This window comes from Puma concolor, chromosome A2 (assembly GCF_028749965.1).
Source record: "Puma concolor isolate L17-30 chromosome A2, mPumCon1.1.hap2, whole genome shotgun sequence".
NCBI classification, from domain to species: domain Eukaryota; kingdom Metazoa; phylum Chordata; class Mammalia; order Carnivora; family Felidae; genus Puma; species Puma concolor.
This window is the reverse complement of record NC_141668.1, coordinates 105,764,051-105,778,667: the sequence shown is the minus strand read 5'-3', so window position 1 is coordinate 105,778,667 and position 14,617 is coordinate 105,764,051. Positions and strand designations below refer to the sequence as shown.

Here is a 14,617-nt window from a genome sequence, read left to right as displayed (position 1 = left end):
AACTGATGGTTTCCAGAGGGAGGTGCTGGGGGGATGGGTGAAATAGGTGATGGGGATTAAGAGTACACACGTCTTGATAGGTTTTGAATAATTTATAGAATTATTGAATCACTATATTGTACACCTGAAATTAATACAACACTGTATGTTAACTATACTGGAATTAAAATTTAAAGTCTTAAAAAAATTTTTTTTAAGTGAAAACACAATCCACAGTGCAGCCGCTCTAAGAAAACAGTGTGGAGGTTCCTCAAAAAATTAAAACTAGAACTACCTTATGACCCAGCAATAGCACTACTAGGAATTTATCCAAAGGAGTGCTGATTCATAGGGGCACATGTACCCCAACGTTTATAGCAACACTTTCAACAATAGCCAAATTATGTTGGAAAAAAATGGAAAGAGCCTAAATGTCCATCAACTGATGAATGGATAAAGAAGATGTGGTTTATATAGACGATGGAATACTACTTAGCAATGAAAAAGAATGAAATCCTGCCATTTGCAGCAACATGAATAGAAGTGGAGGGTCTTATGCTAAGTAAAGTAAGTCAGTCAGAGAAAGACACATATTGTATGTTTTCACTCATATGTGGAACTTGAGAAACTTTACAGAAGACCATGGAGGAAGGGCAGGGAAAAAATAGTTACAGAGATGGAGGGAGGCGAATCCATAAGAGACTCTTAAATACAGAGAACAAACTGAGGGTGGACGTGGGGAGTCGGGGAGAGGGAAAAATGGATGGTGGGCATTGAGGAGGGCACTTGTTGGGATGAGCACTGGGTGTTGTGTGTAACTGATGAATCACGGGAATCTACCCCCAAAACCAAGAGCACACTGTATACACTGTACGTGAGCCAACTTGACAATAAACTATATTAAAAAATAATAATAAAATAAAGATTCTACTAAGAAAAAAAAGAAAATACAATCTATAGTATTGGAGAAATTATTTGTAAATCAAATATCTAACAAGGGTTTAGCATCCAGAATGTAAGAAAAAAAAGAAAAAACCTCTTCCAACTCAATATATATATATACACATATATATATACATACATATACATATATATGTATATATATATACACATATATATACATATGTGTATATATACATATACATATGTGTATATATATATACACATATATATACATATATATATACACATATATGTGTATATATATATATATATTCAACTAAAAAATGGGCAAAGGACTTGGGCATTTATGCAAAGCAGATACCCAAACGTCCATTAAACACACAAAAAGATCTTAAACATCATTAGACATTAGGGAAGTGTAACTCAAAACCACATGAAAACCCACTTCACAGACACTAGGTTAGCTATGATTGAAAAAGATGAACAATAACAAATGCTGGGAAGGATGCTGTAAAATTTGAGTCCTCATACTTTGCTGATGTGAAAGTAAAATAATGAAGACTCTCTGAAAAATAGTTCAGCAGTTCCTCAAATAAACATAGAGTTGCCGTATGTTCCAGGTGTATATTGAGAATTTAAAACGTGATCACACAGAAACTTTTCAGGGATGTTTGTAACAGCATTATTCAAAATAGTCAAAAAGTGGAAACCATGGTGCATCCATAGGATAGAATATTATTCAGCCATAAAAACCAATGATGTGCGGATACTTTCTATAACATGAATGAGCCTCAAAAACATTATAATAAGTAAAAGAAGCCAGATGCAAAGCAGCACAAAATGTATGATTCCACTTATATAAAGGTCCAGAATAGGCAAATTAATAGGATATTAGTGGTTTCCAGCAGCTGGAGAGTGACTGCTTAATGGGCACGGCATTTCTTTGTGGAGATACCAAAATGTTGTGAAATTACATACTGCTGATGGTTACACAACCTTGTCAATATACTAAAAACTACTGGAATGTACACTTACAAGGAGGAATTTTAAGGCATGTGACTTTACCTCAGTTAAAAAAAAAAAAAAGTTTTAGTTGCTATGCTTCTCATGTGACTATTGCAAAAGCTTATAAATCCAAATCCTTTTCAACTGAAAAAACTGTAGCATATTTGAACTGCATACATTTAATATCATGACTAAAATTATACAATAACAAGCAGAAACACTATAGGCAACTTTAATTACATGACTTCTAGAAATAACTATACTTGGCCCACTTAAGCAATTACAGCAAACAGAATCAGACCTGGATGAATAAAACTATATGGAAACAATTCAAATCCATTTCCATAGAAGGAAAAGAGCCTTAGGAGACTAGGGTGTCTGTACAACATTAGCCTTTTGGACGAGATTGATAAAACCTAAAGAAATGATAAATACTTTCTTAAAATTACTGAACATCTATTCGTTAATACCTGGAAAATTTGACGATCCCACTATTTTCACCGTATCCTGGGTCAAGCGAAAACCTCTTGGTAATCGAATCAAATATCCAACTATCAAGAACAAAAACAAACGATCAGCAATCTGCTTCGTTAGAAATTCCAGGGTATTCTTTAGTAGAGTATATTTACTCTACTAAATATAGAGTTATCGGTTGAAGAGATGCCAGCGAAATTACTCTACTTCCTGCTTCCCCCTACTATATCTCATCCTTGTTTTTTTTCTACATCCACTCAGAAAACTCTGTTTTTAAAGTCCCAATGCCCCACGCCTCAAGACCCAAATCACAAGTCCCTCTTCCTTGAAACCTGTATGTCCTGATCACTTACTTTCCCTCGCTTCCATCACCAGCACCTCTTCAATGACATGCACTGTACATTGTATTAGTTCTTTATGTACACATGTGATTTTTCTTGTTATAGACTCCATCAATGGTAGAACCTATGTATGTGTCAACCTATGAAGAACCAGTACCAAGCATCTTGCACATGGTACAAACTAAATAATAATAGTTGCATACAATATATTCTGATATTCTTCGGTCGTTGCTGAATGAGCAAATGGGCATAATAGTGTGCACTGACCAAGTCGTAGGAGCACTATAAAAAAAACACAGTAAGGCATATACCCAAAAACATTTAACAGAGAGGGAGGAGGGTGCAAAGAAACAAGTATGGTATTCAAAGTCAGAAAACCACTTACTGGTCTTAGGAAAGTCACCTTAAACTCTAGCATCTTCAGTTTTCTCATCTGCAAAATGGGACTGAACTGCAGATTTACAGTTACTGTAGGGGCTGAACCCAAACTATCGATGCTATGTAAGTATCAGTCTTTTCTATTCAGAGCTTACATACTAGACACTGCCTGCTTTGTTCTATTTATTCTATCCTCAGGTCTGATCTTGTCATCGGATCAACAGGTAGCTCACACACACCCCATCACATCTAGCATAAGACCAGGGGTCAGGGTCAAGAAGCATCCTTCTCCTACTGGGTAATTAAAGGTTACGGGCTACTCCTTACATATCCTAGAACCTTACGAGCCCTGACGCCTAGACTTTGGAATAGCTCGGAATGTCTATTCACTCCATTTCTTTCCTTTCTCCTCCTTAGCCCATGCCTTCCTCCACAGTCCCTCTACAATTACATTCCTGGAGGACTTCTTTTCTCATTTCTCTTCTTTTGTACAACTTGTAGCATTTTAAGCAACTCCCTTTTGTGCTTTTTATTATTCGATTCTGGGAGAGACTTTATTAAAAAAAAAAAAAAGAGTCCAACATTTGAAGGCTAAACAACGCAGCCAGTTGTTTTCCAGTTACAGGACACCGGCTGAAACTCCCGCTTCACTTTTGTGTTGGCCAATAACCGAAATAACATTTTGAAAACAGGATGGAACTTCTTGGGGCACAAAGAGGGCGACAAAGGGCGGCGGGAACACGTCAAACCCTTGAACATCCCAGTCTCTCCCCCGTTTTACGACTAAAACCAGTAGATGGAGCCCCGCGACCACGGATGATCACAAAGCTCCGTGTGCAACCAACCCCGTGTGGGGCCGACAACCGCCCGGGGCCAATCGGGGAGCTGCTTCACAGCCCATCTGACTTCAAACCCGGGAGCCCTGCTGCCTGTACGGAGTCAGCCGCTGCCCCGCGCAAACGCGCGTTCCCCCCGCGGGTTTCCAAGAAAACACACCCCCCCACCATGGCCGGTACCGGAGTTTCTTCGGTTCGGCGGGCGCACGTGACCCGAGGGGGATGGGGGGAGAGAGCCCGCCGTCCGGGCGCCGGCGCCTCACCTGACGAGGACGCCCGCGCCACGAAGGCGGAGAGCAGGAGGACGACCGCGGCCCGGGAGAGCGGGGAGCCCGCGGCCCGGGCCCGCCGCCAGCCCCGCCGCGCCCGGCCGGGGCCCGAGGCCTCCATCCACTCGCCGCTGCCGCCGCCGCCTGCCGACCGTCGGCTTATAAGGTCGTTAATCGGCGCGCGCCCACCGGCCCGGACCGGAAGGAAGGGCGGGTCGCCGCTTCCGCGGGGCGGGGCTGGGCCGGCCGCGTGGCCAGCGTCCCTCGACGCCAACCTCGGGGGCGCGGTGCCGCCCGCCATGCAGCGCCCCGGCTGCTTCCCGGGGACCTCGGCGCCGCCCAGGGAGCTGTGGGGAGCGGGAGCGCCCTGCTGAAGGTTCTGGAGCGGGAGGAGCACCGCGGACCACCCCCCCCACCCTCGCCCCTCCCTTTGAGTGCGCGTTGGCGGGCCGAGCGAGGCCGCCTCATGAGGCTCAGCACCCGGGCCAGCCCTGGGCAGCAAGCTGTGGGAACTGAGCGAGTGGGACGCCCGACCACCCGCCGAGGACAGCCGGGTGTCGAATGTCAGCTGCCGGTGTTTGATGGGCAGATGGCGCTTGATTGGGAGGGAAGTGCACACGCACCAGGTGGGATCGAAAGTAAGACCTCGCAGCCCGGGAGAGAAGCTTCGTGGGAAGAACAGAGGAAACCACCTTAGAGGAGGTCGACTTCTGTGCTGCACTGAGCCTGGAAGATTGTGTTTTATCACCTAAGTTTGGGAGAGTGTGTGACACCACCTATGAGCATTTATGGCCGCAGTGTATTTAAGAGAATCGCGCCTCAGCTTTTCTGCAGCTGGAAGGAGTCACTTAACGGGAGCAGCGCTACGACAGAAATACATCTTATGCAGTTGATGCAAACACATCAAAGAATGAAGCATAAGCCACTGAAGACAGTGTCTAACAGTGACGTGTAGTGTTCGCTTTAATAGGAAGAAATGAATGCTCCTCAGTGGACTGAAAACAGTCCCTGGATATGCTGGGCTCCAGTGGAGGGATTTAAAATTAACAGCCTAACCACTAATCTAAACCCCTCACTTGGTTGCTAGTGTTATCTCAAAGATTTAACGCCTTTCCAAGTGTTCTGATCACAGATATCACCGCTCCCTGCTGTCTTAACAGCTGCCCTGATTTACATATTCGTAGTTAGGCTCTTGTCTGTTTTGCCACCATTTTAACCTCACTCCTAGGATAGTTCCTGGCATACAGTAGGCATTCAAATAGGTATAAATTTAAAAAGAGGGGGAGGGGGGGTCCAGGGAGAAAAAGCAAAAAGGAACAAAGGCTATTTCTGGAAAAGCACCAGGATGTTCCTTGAGTTTTCTGGCTATTTTTATGCATGTGTTAATTGTTTGGTAAACTGTATACAGTACAGTTTATTTCACTGAGTGGATTTACATCTTTAGAAACTTTTTGTTTTTAGTTCTTTTTTAAAACACTCTTTTTTAAACTTTTTTTTAATGTTTATTTTTGAGAGAGAGAGACAGAGACAGTGGGAACTGGGGAGGGGCAGAGACAGAGAGGTACAGAGAATATGAAGCAGGCTCCAGGCTCTGAGCTGTCGGCACAGAGCCCAACTTGGGGTTTGAACTCATGAACCATGAGATCATGACATGAGCGGAAGTCAGACACTTAACCAACTGAGCCACCCAGCTGCCCCCCAAAAAACTATATACAGGTTTGAATTAAATTTAGTGTGCTCAAGTATGTTTCAGTATGATTTGGATCCAGCCAGCATTTTGGTCGTATCTTACTGAATAGTGTCCCCAGTCACTATGGCTCGGTATATGCCCTGTTAAAACTCCTCTTAATTTTTATAAACTGGTAAACCTGAAAGATACAATTTTTGCCAACTGGACTTGTGGCTGCTATTGGCTTTTGTTTTCTGCCATTGAGAATTTGTTTCAGTTAATCATCCCTCCTACCTTGTTCTACTGGGTAAATACCTAATATTCAACCTGAGAGTAGGATGTAATATTGGAGGTTGTAGTTAATGTGTGGTGTGATTATGAAGATGGAAAGCTGATTGCAAGAAATAGGAAAGTAGCATTCTCACTCATACTTGCATTTTTTTTTTTCTCCATTAGGGATGCTGTGAACCCTGTGCCCAAATTCCAATATTTGGAATTCCTGTGGCAGCAGGTTTCATACAAGACCATATTATCTCATTGAAATGAGCTTTTAAATGACCAATTTGTTAATGGTGTCCTTTTTCGTAGGTGAGCAAATAACTGGTATCTTACTCTGGTTTTTGGAAATGCTTTGAAAAATTCCATTGTTCCTATTCTGTACATTGGTAGCAAAAACGTAAAATAATTTAGTGTATTTTAAACTTTTTTTAACGTTTATTTATTTTTGAGACAGAGAGAGAGCATGAACAGGGGAGGGGCAGAGAGAGAGGGAGACACAGAATCTGAAACAGGCTCCAGGCTCTGAGCTGTCAGCACAGAGCCCGACGCGGGGCTTGAACTCACGGACTGTGAGATCATGACCTGAGCCTAAGTCGGACGCTTAACCGACCAAGCCACCCAGGCGCCCCAATTTAGTGTATTTTAAAGATGAACTTGTGGGGCACCAGGGTGGCTCAAGTCAGTTGAGCATTGGCTCAGGTCATGATCTTGTGGTTCGTGAGTTCAAGCCCCACATCGGGCTCACTGCTGTCAGCCTGTCAGCACAGAGCCTGCTTCAGATCCTCTGTCCCCCTCTCCCTCCCCTCCCCTGCTGGTGCTGTCCCAAAAAATTAGATATTTTAATGATGAACTTGTGCTTTGACTTTACTTATGTTTCTTAAAAATTATGTGCACTGAGTTACCTATGATATAATACATGTTCATTTTTTGCTTTACATTTACATTTATTCAGGTAGTGAGTTTTATAATTTATTAGGTCTATAAGGTAAAAATTTTAGTTAGATATAGACTTTAAAAATGTATTGTCAGTTGATTAGCTGCTTTATACTCTTTATTGAATATCATTTACCCATAAAATGTCAACTTATGGAAAAATTTAGAAATAAGTGACAACTGAGCACCATTTTCCTGAGCAGTGGGGAGGAAACTATCATGAAAACACTACTAACAAGGCCATTTTTGTCTTTCCTAAGAATTAAATTGTGACATATACACTAACTGGTCCAATGTGTTACAGTTCTAGCTGTTGCCAAGCAACAAGGACTCTCTTTTGTTCTATTATTTTCTGTCCTCATCCCTTACTGCCCTATCTACTTCTTTTGGTAGGGAAAAAATATCTACCTTAAAAAAAATAAAAGAAGAAAACCTACTCTATCAACATTTAGAAAACCAAATCAACAACTTTAGGTTAGATTAACCAATCCTCAATTATTGGAAATAGTAAGTTTTATAGTAAAAGAGAAAGGCATCATCAGAAGAGCTTCATTTACAGTCAGCCAAAATTCTAAAGAGCATGGATATGGATTCACAGTGCACACCCAGAAAGATCAGTATTTCTGAAAGGTCCATCCTTCCAGGAGCAAAGGCTGTTGAGAACGTGGATTACCCGCACTACTGCGATCTCTTAAGAAAAATGAACATGCCTTTTGTGAAAGGCGTCGAGGACAGACATGACCATGGCAGAATTGAAAAGAAATGCAATCCTACTTTTCTTAAGTTTCACCCTTATCCCCCTTCAGTCATGCCAGACTATCATTTACACTATCCTTATCCCCCGCCATATGGGCAAGATTATCCACTATTTCCACTTCGGGATGATGTGCCCTTGGGTGATCCCTGTTCAGGGTTTTTGAGTCCTGGTGGTGATGCTGATTTAAAACCTGGCATTGGCAGAACCATACCAAACCTGGTGGATTTCAGTGACGTGAAACCGCAGCATCGAGTTCCCAGGCCAGACACAGGATTTCAAACAACACTGAAAAGGCAAACAATTTTATTAGAAGAACTAAAACAAGACAGGAGATGGGATTCCAGGGCAACACCGGACATTTCCATCAGAGCAAGACTTGGAGGTAAATAAAGTGGCATGGGCTTTATAATTTTTTTAATGTTTACTTCTTTATTTTGAGAGAACAGGGCAGGGGAAGAGAGAGAGAGAGAGAGAGAGAGAGAATCTCAAGCAGGCTCTGCACTGTCAGCACAGAGCCCTGACCTGCGGCTCGATCCCACAAACCATGAGATCATGACCTGAGCTGAAATCAAGAGTCGATGCTTAACCGACTGAGCCCCCCAGGTGCCCCTGGGCTTTATAATTTTTAAACATTCAAACGAGAGAGAAGAGCATGGATATAAGATTCAGTATTTTAAACTTAAAATTATATGGAATAAGGAATTCTTATTTTTTAAAATTATAGATGGTAAGGAAAAGGTAGTAAGAATGATAAGCCTTTTATAAACCTATTTGTAAGAAAATGTATTTTTAAATATATTTTTGACCGAGAGTGCATGTGTGGGAAGTGGAGGGGCAGAGAGAGAGGGAGAGAGAATCCTAAGCAGGCTCCATGCTGCCAGCACAGAGCCTGACACAGGGCTTGATCCCACAAACTGTGAGATCATGACCTGAGCCGAAATCAAGAGTTGGATGCTTAATCAACTGAGTCACCCAGGTGCCCCTAAAAAAATGGCTTTTAAAACGTGCCTTAATTAGGATAAGTGGCCAACACAAAGTGTATTATCAGAGAATTTATTCTAGACATGTAGATAACCTAATTTTTCCACAAGGGAATGTATGTTTAGTTTGGATGATTGTATAGCATACCTCCTTATCTGTCTCTCTCCCTTGAAAAACGTCTGCTGATGGTTATGAAAGAGGTCCCAAGAACCAAAATGAAATGGGAAGGTAGTTGGAAGTCGATTTGGGGGTCTGGTAAGAAACAACCCTTCCGTAGCCCTGGATACAGAACTGACCCCTTACTAATAGCTATACACTTTATGGTTTCTCTGTAAGAACTCGCAGACAGTGTCACAGGCTTGGTGCAGAAACGGTGAGAAACACTTGCAAAGCAAAGGCACACGGAGTAAGAAAGAGCAGTTCGGAGAGAGAAAAGTAGACGATAAGAGCTAGGCTTTTTCACGTGTGCTTCAGCTGTGGACTCAGCAGGCGGGCTTGGGGGAATTCTCTAGTTTGGCATTTCCACATAAAGAATATGAGTGAAAAAAGTAAAGAATGTGAATGAGGTTCCAGCAATCTATTTTAAGAAGTAAGTGTTTTACAATCCACTTGAAATGCCATCTAGACCGGAAGCTAACGTAATTTGCCCCGAACCGTTGATGAGTTCGGGTCTGTCGTGCAGACAGAGGACATCTCACTGATTCAGAGCTAGTGACTATTTTTCGACTCTGTCAAGAAAAGAGCTTGAGCTCAATCTTTTGCTGATGCTTCCGTGTAAAATAATAGTCATTGTTAAGAATATGTTTAAAGGAATTGAAGTTGTTTATAAGAGTCCTATTTTAGACAAGTATACCACTTTGCTTACAAGCAGTAAACCCCAGCCTAGTGTAAGTTTCAAGAGCCATATTTTTGGTTTGTTTCGTTAGGTTTTTCTAAGCTTGGACTCTCAGAACATTATTCCAACAAATTACACATTGAAGAAATAATTCATCGAAGCTAACTTAAAACTAAAATAGGGTTAACGGACTTTGCACCAACAGTTCAGAACCAAGTATAGAACTCACTGCCCGAATCAGTACAACAGAGTTCAATTGTCTGTCTAGGCTTGAATCCTAAGAGAAGGCTTACTTGCCCTATCACCCGGGAATAGTTGCTAATCTCTTTATGCCTGTGGATATACATATAAATTCACATACTAGTATTATTTAATAAGGTAATAATGAGGACTATTTAATATAATTCACATAAAGATATCTGACATGAAGGAATGGACGAATAAATGTTAGCTCTTACAAAGTCCAAAATTTTCAATTCCTTGGCAATAAGAGTACTTCTCTTATAAAATCATTAGGATTAAATGAATTAAGACATGTAGAGCACGAAACAAAATTCCTGGAACCCAGTTCAAGCATTTAGTTGATAGTAGCTGTTAATATTGGCTATTAGAGTTTCAAGGAGTAATACCGGCCAGCTGTGGACTGGGTTCGATATAATTTGTCCAAATTTTCAATGATTTTGTAGATCTTGGAAATAATCACTAATTATCAATAGTAAGTACTTTCAGTTTTTAGCAAACCCAAATACACATAATGTAGAATACATTCTGATAAAGGACATATTTATAGAATTAATTATATCACACACCAGTACGCTTTTCAGTGGGCGTTCATAAATACCAAGACAATATCGTAAAAGATTATATTGCCAATTTCTTGCCTATTCTGACTTTGTCTAGACATTTAACTGGGTTCAATACTTTTTTGTTCCTAGCTGGCTTTCTTTATCATATACCAGTCAGGTATTCTAAACTTATCCTAATTATATTCAAACCCTTCATTGGTCTTTTTGCCTCTAATTACAACAGATGACACATCTTCCTTATCACAGAGAAAATAGAAGTTGCCTGTATCACATCTTTGACTTTCCTACATTCAGCTTCCTAATATCAATACTTCTAACTCCTTGTATATCTTATTACTTTTTTTAGCCACCAGCTTAGCTCAAGCTACTAAAAGAAAATACCATAGTATGTGTGGCTTAAACAAGACATGTTTACTTCTCACAGTTCTGAGGGCTGGGAAGTCCAGGATAGAGGTGCCAGCTAATTTGGTTCCTGGTGAGATCCCTTTTTCTGGCTTGCAGAGGACATGCTTCTTCCTGTTTCCTCATTTGGCAGAGAGAGAGAGACAGCTCTGGTCTCTCTTCCTCTTTTTTTTTTTTTTATAAGGATAGTAATCCTATTATGGGAACCACACCTTCGAGACCTTATCTAAACCTGATTACCCCCCCAAAGGCCCAACCTTCAAATACCATCACACTGGGGGTAAAAGTTTCAACATGTGAATTTGGGGGGCATGCAAACCTTTGCTCTATAACAACCATTTTTAAGTGCATGGTTTATTGGCATTAAGTACATTATTATGAAACCTTCACCACCATTCATCTCCTTAAGTCTTTTCTTCTTAAAAACCTGAAACTCTGGGGGCACTTGGGTGGCTTAGTCGGTCAAGCATCCAACTTCAGCTCAGGTCATGATTTCACAGTTCTTGGGTTTGAGCCCTGCATCGGTCTCTGTGCTGACAGCTCAGAGCCTGGAGCCTGCTTTGGATTCTGATTCTGTGTCACCCTCTCTCTGTCTTTCCCTCCCACCTTCTCTCTCCCTCCCTCTCTTTCTCTCAAAAATAAATAAACATTAAAAAATTTTTTTAAAAAACCCTGAAACTCTGTACCCATTAAATACTAACTTCTTATCTCCTCCTCTCCTCCCAGCCCCTGGCAATCACCATTTTTCTTTCTGTCTCAGAATCTGGCTACTCCAGAAAATATACCTTTGTATGATTTTGGTCTTTTAAAATTTATGAACACTTGTTTCGTGGCCTACAATATAATCCGTTGTGTAGAATATCCATGTGCACTTGAGAAAACTGTGTGTTCTGCTTGGGTATTCTGTTGGCGTGTTCTGTATATGTCTTTTGGGTCAAATTGTTACTGTTTGAGTGCTCTGTTTCCTTATTGATCATTGTCTAGTTGTTCTCCCCATTATTTAAAGTTGAATGTTGGAGTCTCCAACTATTATTATAGAGTTATTTCTGCCTTCGATTCTGTCAGTATTTGCCCATGTACTTGGAAGGTCTGATGTTGGGTGCATATAAATAAAGTATAAAGTAGAAAACACAAGAACAGGAAAAATCAACTAAACCTTAAATTGGTTCTTTGAGAATGACAAAATTGACCTACCTTTAGCTATGTTGAGAAAGAAAATTCAGAGAAGACCACTACCAAGGATATTTTAGATGTTGAAGAAACACATCTCTAGCCATTAGAGGAGGAAAACACATGAATAAGAAAATATACAGGGGTGCCTGGATGGCTCAGTCAGTTGAGTGTCTGACTCTTGGTTTCAGCTCAGATCATTATCTCACGGTCATGAGATAGAGCCCCAAGTTGGGCTCCATCCTAAGCATGGAGCCTGCTTGGGATTCTCTCTCTCTCTTTCTCTCTTTCTTTCTTTCTCTCTCTCTCTCTCTCACCACCCCCTCACTCATTTGCACACTCTGTCTCTCAAAATAACTGAATAAATATTTCCAAGAAAAAAAAGATAAAAAATATACGAGAATACTCCTTAAATATTTCTTTTAAGGTTTTGTTTCTTGGGGCGCCTGGATAGGCTCAGTCGGTTAAGTGTCCAACTTTGGCTCAGGTCATGATCTCGTGATGGTGAGTTCGAGCCCCGCATCAGGCTCTGTGTTGACAGCTCAGAGCCTGGAGGCTGCTTCGGATTCTGTGTCTCCCCCCGTCTCTCTCTCTGCCCCTCCCCTGCTCATGCTTATGCTCTGTCTCTGTCTCTCTCTCTCTCTCAAAAATAAATAAACATTAAAAAAAATTTAAGGTTTTGTTTCTTTAAAACCATCACATTATAGAAGTATTTTATGATAAAAATGATAGGTCCTATGGAAAAATACCATTTGTGGCAGGCCCCTCCAAACTCATACACTTTCATGTGTTGCACAAAACTCACAATGAACATATCACAGTCGCAGACATGTCCCATCTCTGACAAGGGAAGAGCTAATACAACATTTTCCTTGACAAGGGACTTGATACTTGTTTGGTGGCATGAAAGTGGTAAAATGAGACTATGCGTAATGAAGAAAAGGTGTGTGATCGCTGCTCCTGAATGTGGCCATTGGCAGCTCACCGCTTTCAGTGTGTGCCTGCCCTTTCCCGCACCAGGGCATGAGGTCTGTTTCTTGCCCACGTGGTCTCTGGGCTCTAGCCTACAAGACATCATTGGCAACCATGATGTAAGTGGAGCCTGACTTCAGGACTTGCACATTGGGATTAGTCCTCTAGGGATTCTTCCTCTTCATTCTCAGTGACTATTTTGTGACAAATCCAGCATGGGCCCGTAGGAAAAACAAACAAACAAACAAACAAACAAGGCACTGGTCAGCAGGCCTAGCTGAGCTCCCACTGGCCAGCCATGTGAGGGAGATGATTTGGGACCGCATGAGCTCTCCCAAGCTACGCCACATGACATACAACGCCCGCCTGGCCTCAGAGCCCCGGGAGATGATGAATGGTTGTTTTAAGACACTAGGTTTTGGAGTGGTTTCTTCTGCAGCCACAGAGTGTGAAACAAGGTAACGGCAATGCCATCGTCTTACTTAGATGTGAGCGTAGTGACCCTGACGTGCGCAGCTGAGATTCATTGTCCTGTTTCCTGTCTCCTACTCTGCCTTAAAAATCACATTTTAGGTTTTGTTGTTTTCCTACTTTCCTCTTTGGTCAAAGCCGCTGCCTCAATGACAGCAAATCGGAAGGACACCACAGAGTGCCATCCTGCTGCGGTGGGCACAACGGTCTTCTGGAGGGTTTCCTTTGGCCAGCTGGGTGTCACCGACAGAATTATCCTTGTTCTCAAAATGGAAATAACCATGGGCTTCAGCACGACCTTTCTCACTTGGCCTTGACCTCCTGCCTCTGCCTCTGCCTCTGTATTTTCTCTTCCTGTGGTGACAAAGTGCCGCAAACTTAGCAGCCTGACAAACCCATTTATTAGCACCCAGTTTTGTGAGAAAGTCTAGGCAAGCTCAACTGGGTTTTCTTTCTTTTTAATTTTTCAATTTTTTAAATTATTTTTTTAATGTTTATTTTTGAGAGAGAGAGAGAGAGAGAGAGAGAGAGAGCAGGGGAGGGGCAAAAAGAGACAGAGACACAGAATCCAAAGCAGGCTCCTGGCTCTGAGCTGTCAGCACAGAGCCTGACGTGGGACTCGAACCCATGAACAGTGAGATCATGACCCGAGCCGAAGTTGGACGCGTAACTGACTGAGCCACCCAGGCGCCCTTCAACTGGGTTTTTTATTCAGGATCTAACTGCTGAAGCCTACAGTGTCCGGGGAAAATCGACTTCAGGATCATTCAGTTTGTGCAGAATCCGGTTCCAGGCATCAGAGCTGTCACAGCCAGGGACACTCTGCTCCCTCAGGCTACCTGTGCTCCTCCTCACGAGGCCTCCTCTGTCTTCCAAGTCAGCAGTGGTGTGTCCAGGCCTTCTCAGACTCTAATCTTTCTGACTTCCCCTTTGTCAAGGTTAGATCAAGAGTTGTCTTTGGGGAGATAGTCTCAACTCCCCACAGTCTGGCTGGGCCAGTATCCTTCCTCCACACGCCCACAGAGCTCAGAGCCCAACTATCCTTATGGTTGCTACACGACACTGCAACGATCTACTTACATGACTGTCGTTGCTCTTTGTTCAGGAGCACTTCAAAACCAGGAACCCCCTCTTCCGTCTCTGCGTATCTATTTCCA

At 42.2% G+C, this 14,617-nt stretch overlaps 2 protein-coding genes across 5 annotated transcripts in view; one reads left to right on the top strand and one right to left on the bottom strand.

Moving 5' to 3' along the window:
* The window catches only part of ZPBP (zona pellucida binding protein), a 118,557-nt gene extending 114,230 nt beyond the window's left edge, over positions 1 to 4,327 (bottom strand). For 2 of the 3 annotated variants that reach the window (XM_086697117.1, XM_086697119.1), the window contains exons 1-2: positions 4,180 to 4,322; positions 2,358 to 2,438 (exon numbers count right to left, since the gene is read on the bottom strand). In XM_086697117.1, the coding sequence (XP_086553243.1) occupies positions 2,358 to 2,438; positions 4,180 to 4,306 (208 nt within the window). In that variant the 5' untranslated portion in view covers positions 4,307 to 4,322. Of the gene's footprint in view, positions 1 to 2,357; positions 2,439 to 4,179 lie in introns of all 3 variants that reach the window. The other variant, XM_086697118.1, reaches the window with a different exon arrangement.
* Positions 4,328 to 6,792: 2,465 nt separating this feature from the next.
* SPMIP7 (sperm microtubule inner protein 7) overlaps positions 6,793 to 14,617 on the top strand; it is a 55,318-nt gene continuing 47,493 nt past the window's right edge. The window contains exon 1 of one of the 2 annotated variants that reach the window (XM_086697115.1): positions 6,793 to 8,205. In XM_086697115.1, coding sequence (XP_086553241.1) covers positions 7,647 to 8,205 — 559 coding nt within the window. In that variant the 5' untranslated portion in view covers positions 6,793 to 7,646. The remainder of the gene's footprint in view (positions 8,206 to 14,617) is intronic. The other variant, XM_086697116.1, reaches the window with a different exon arrangement.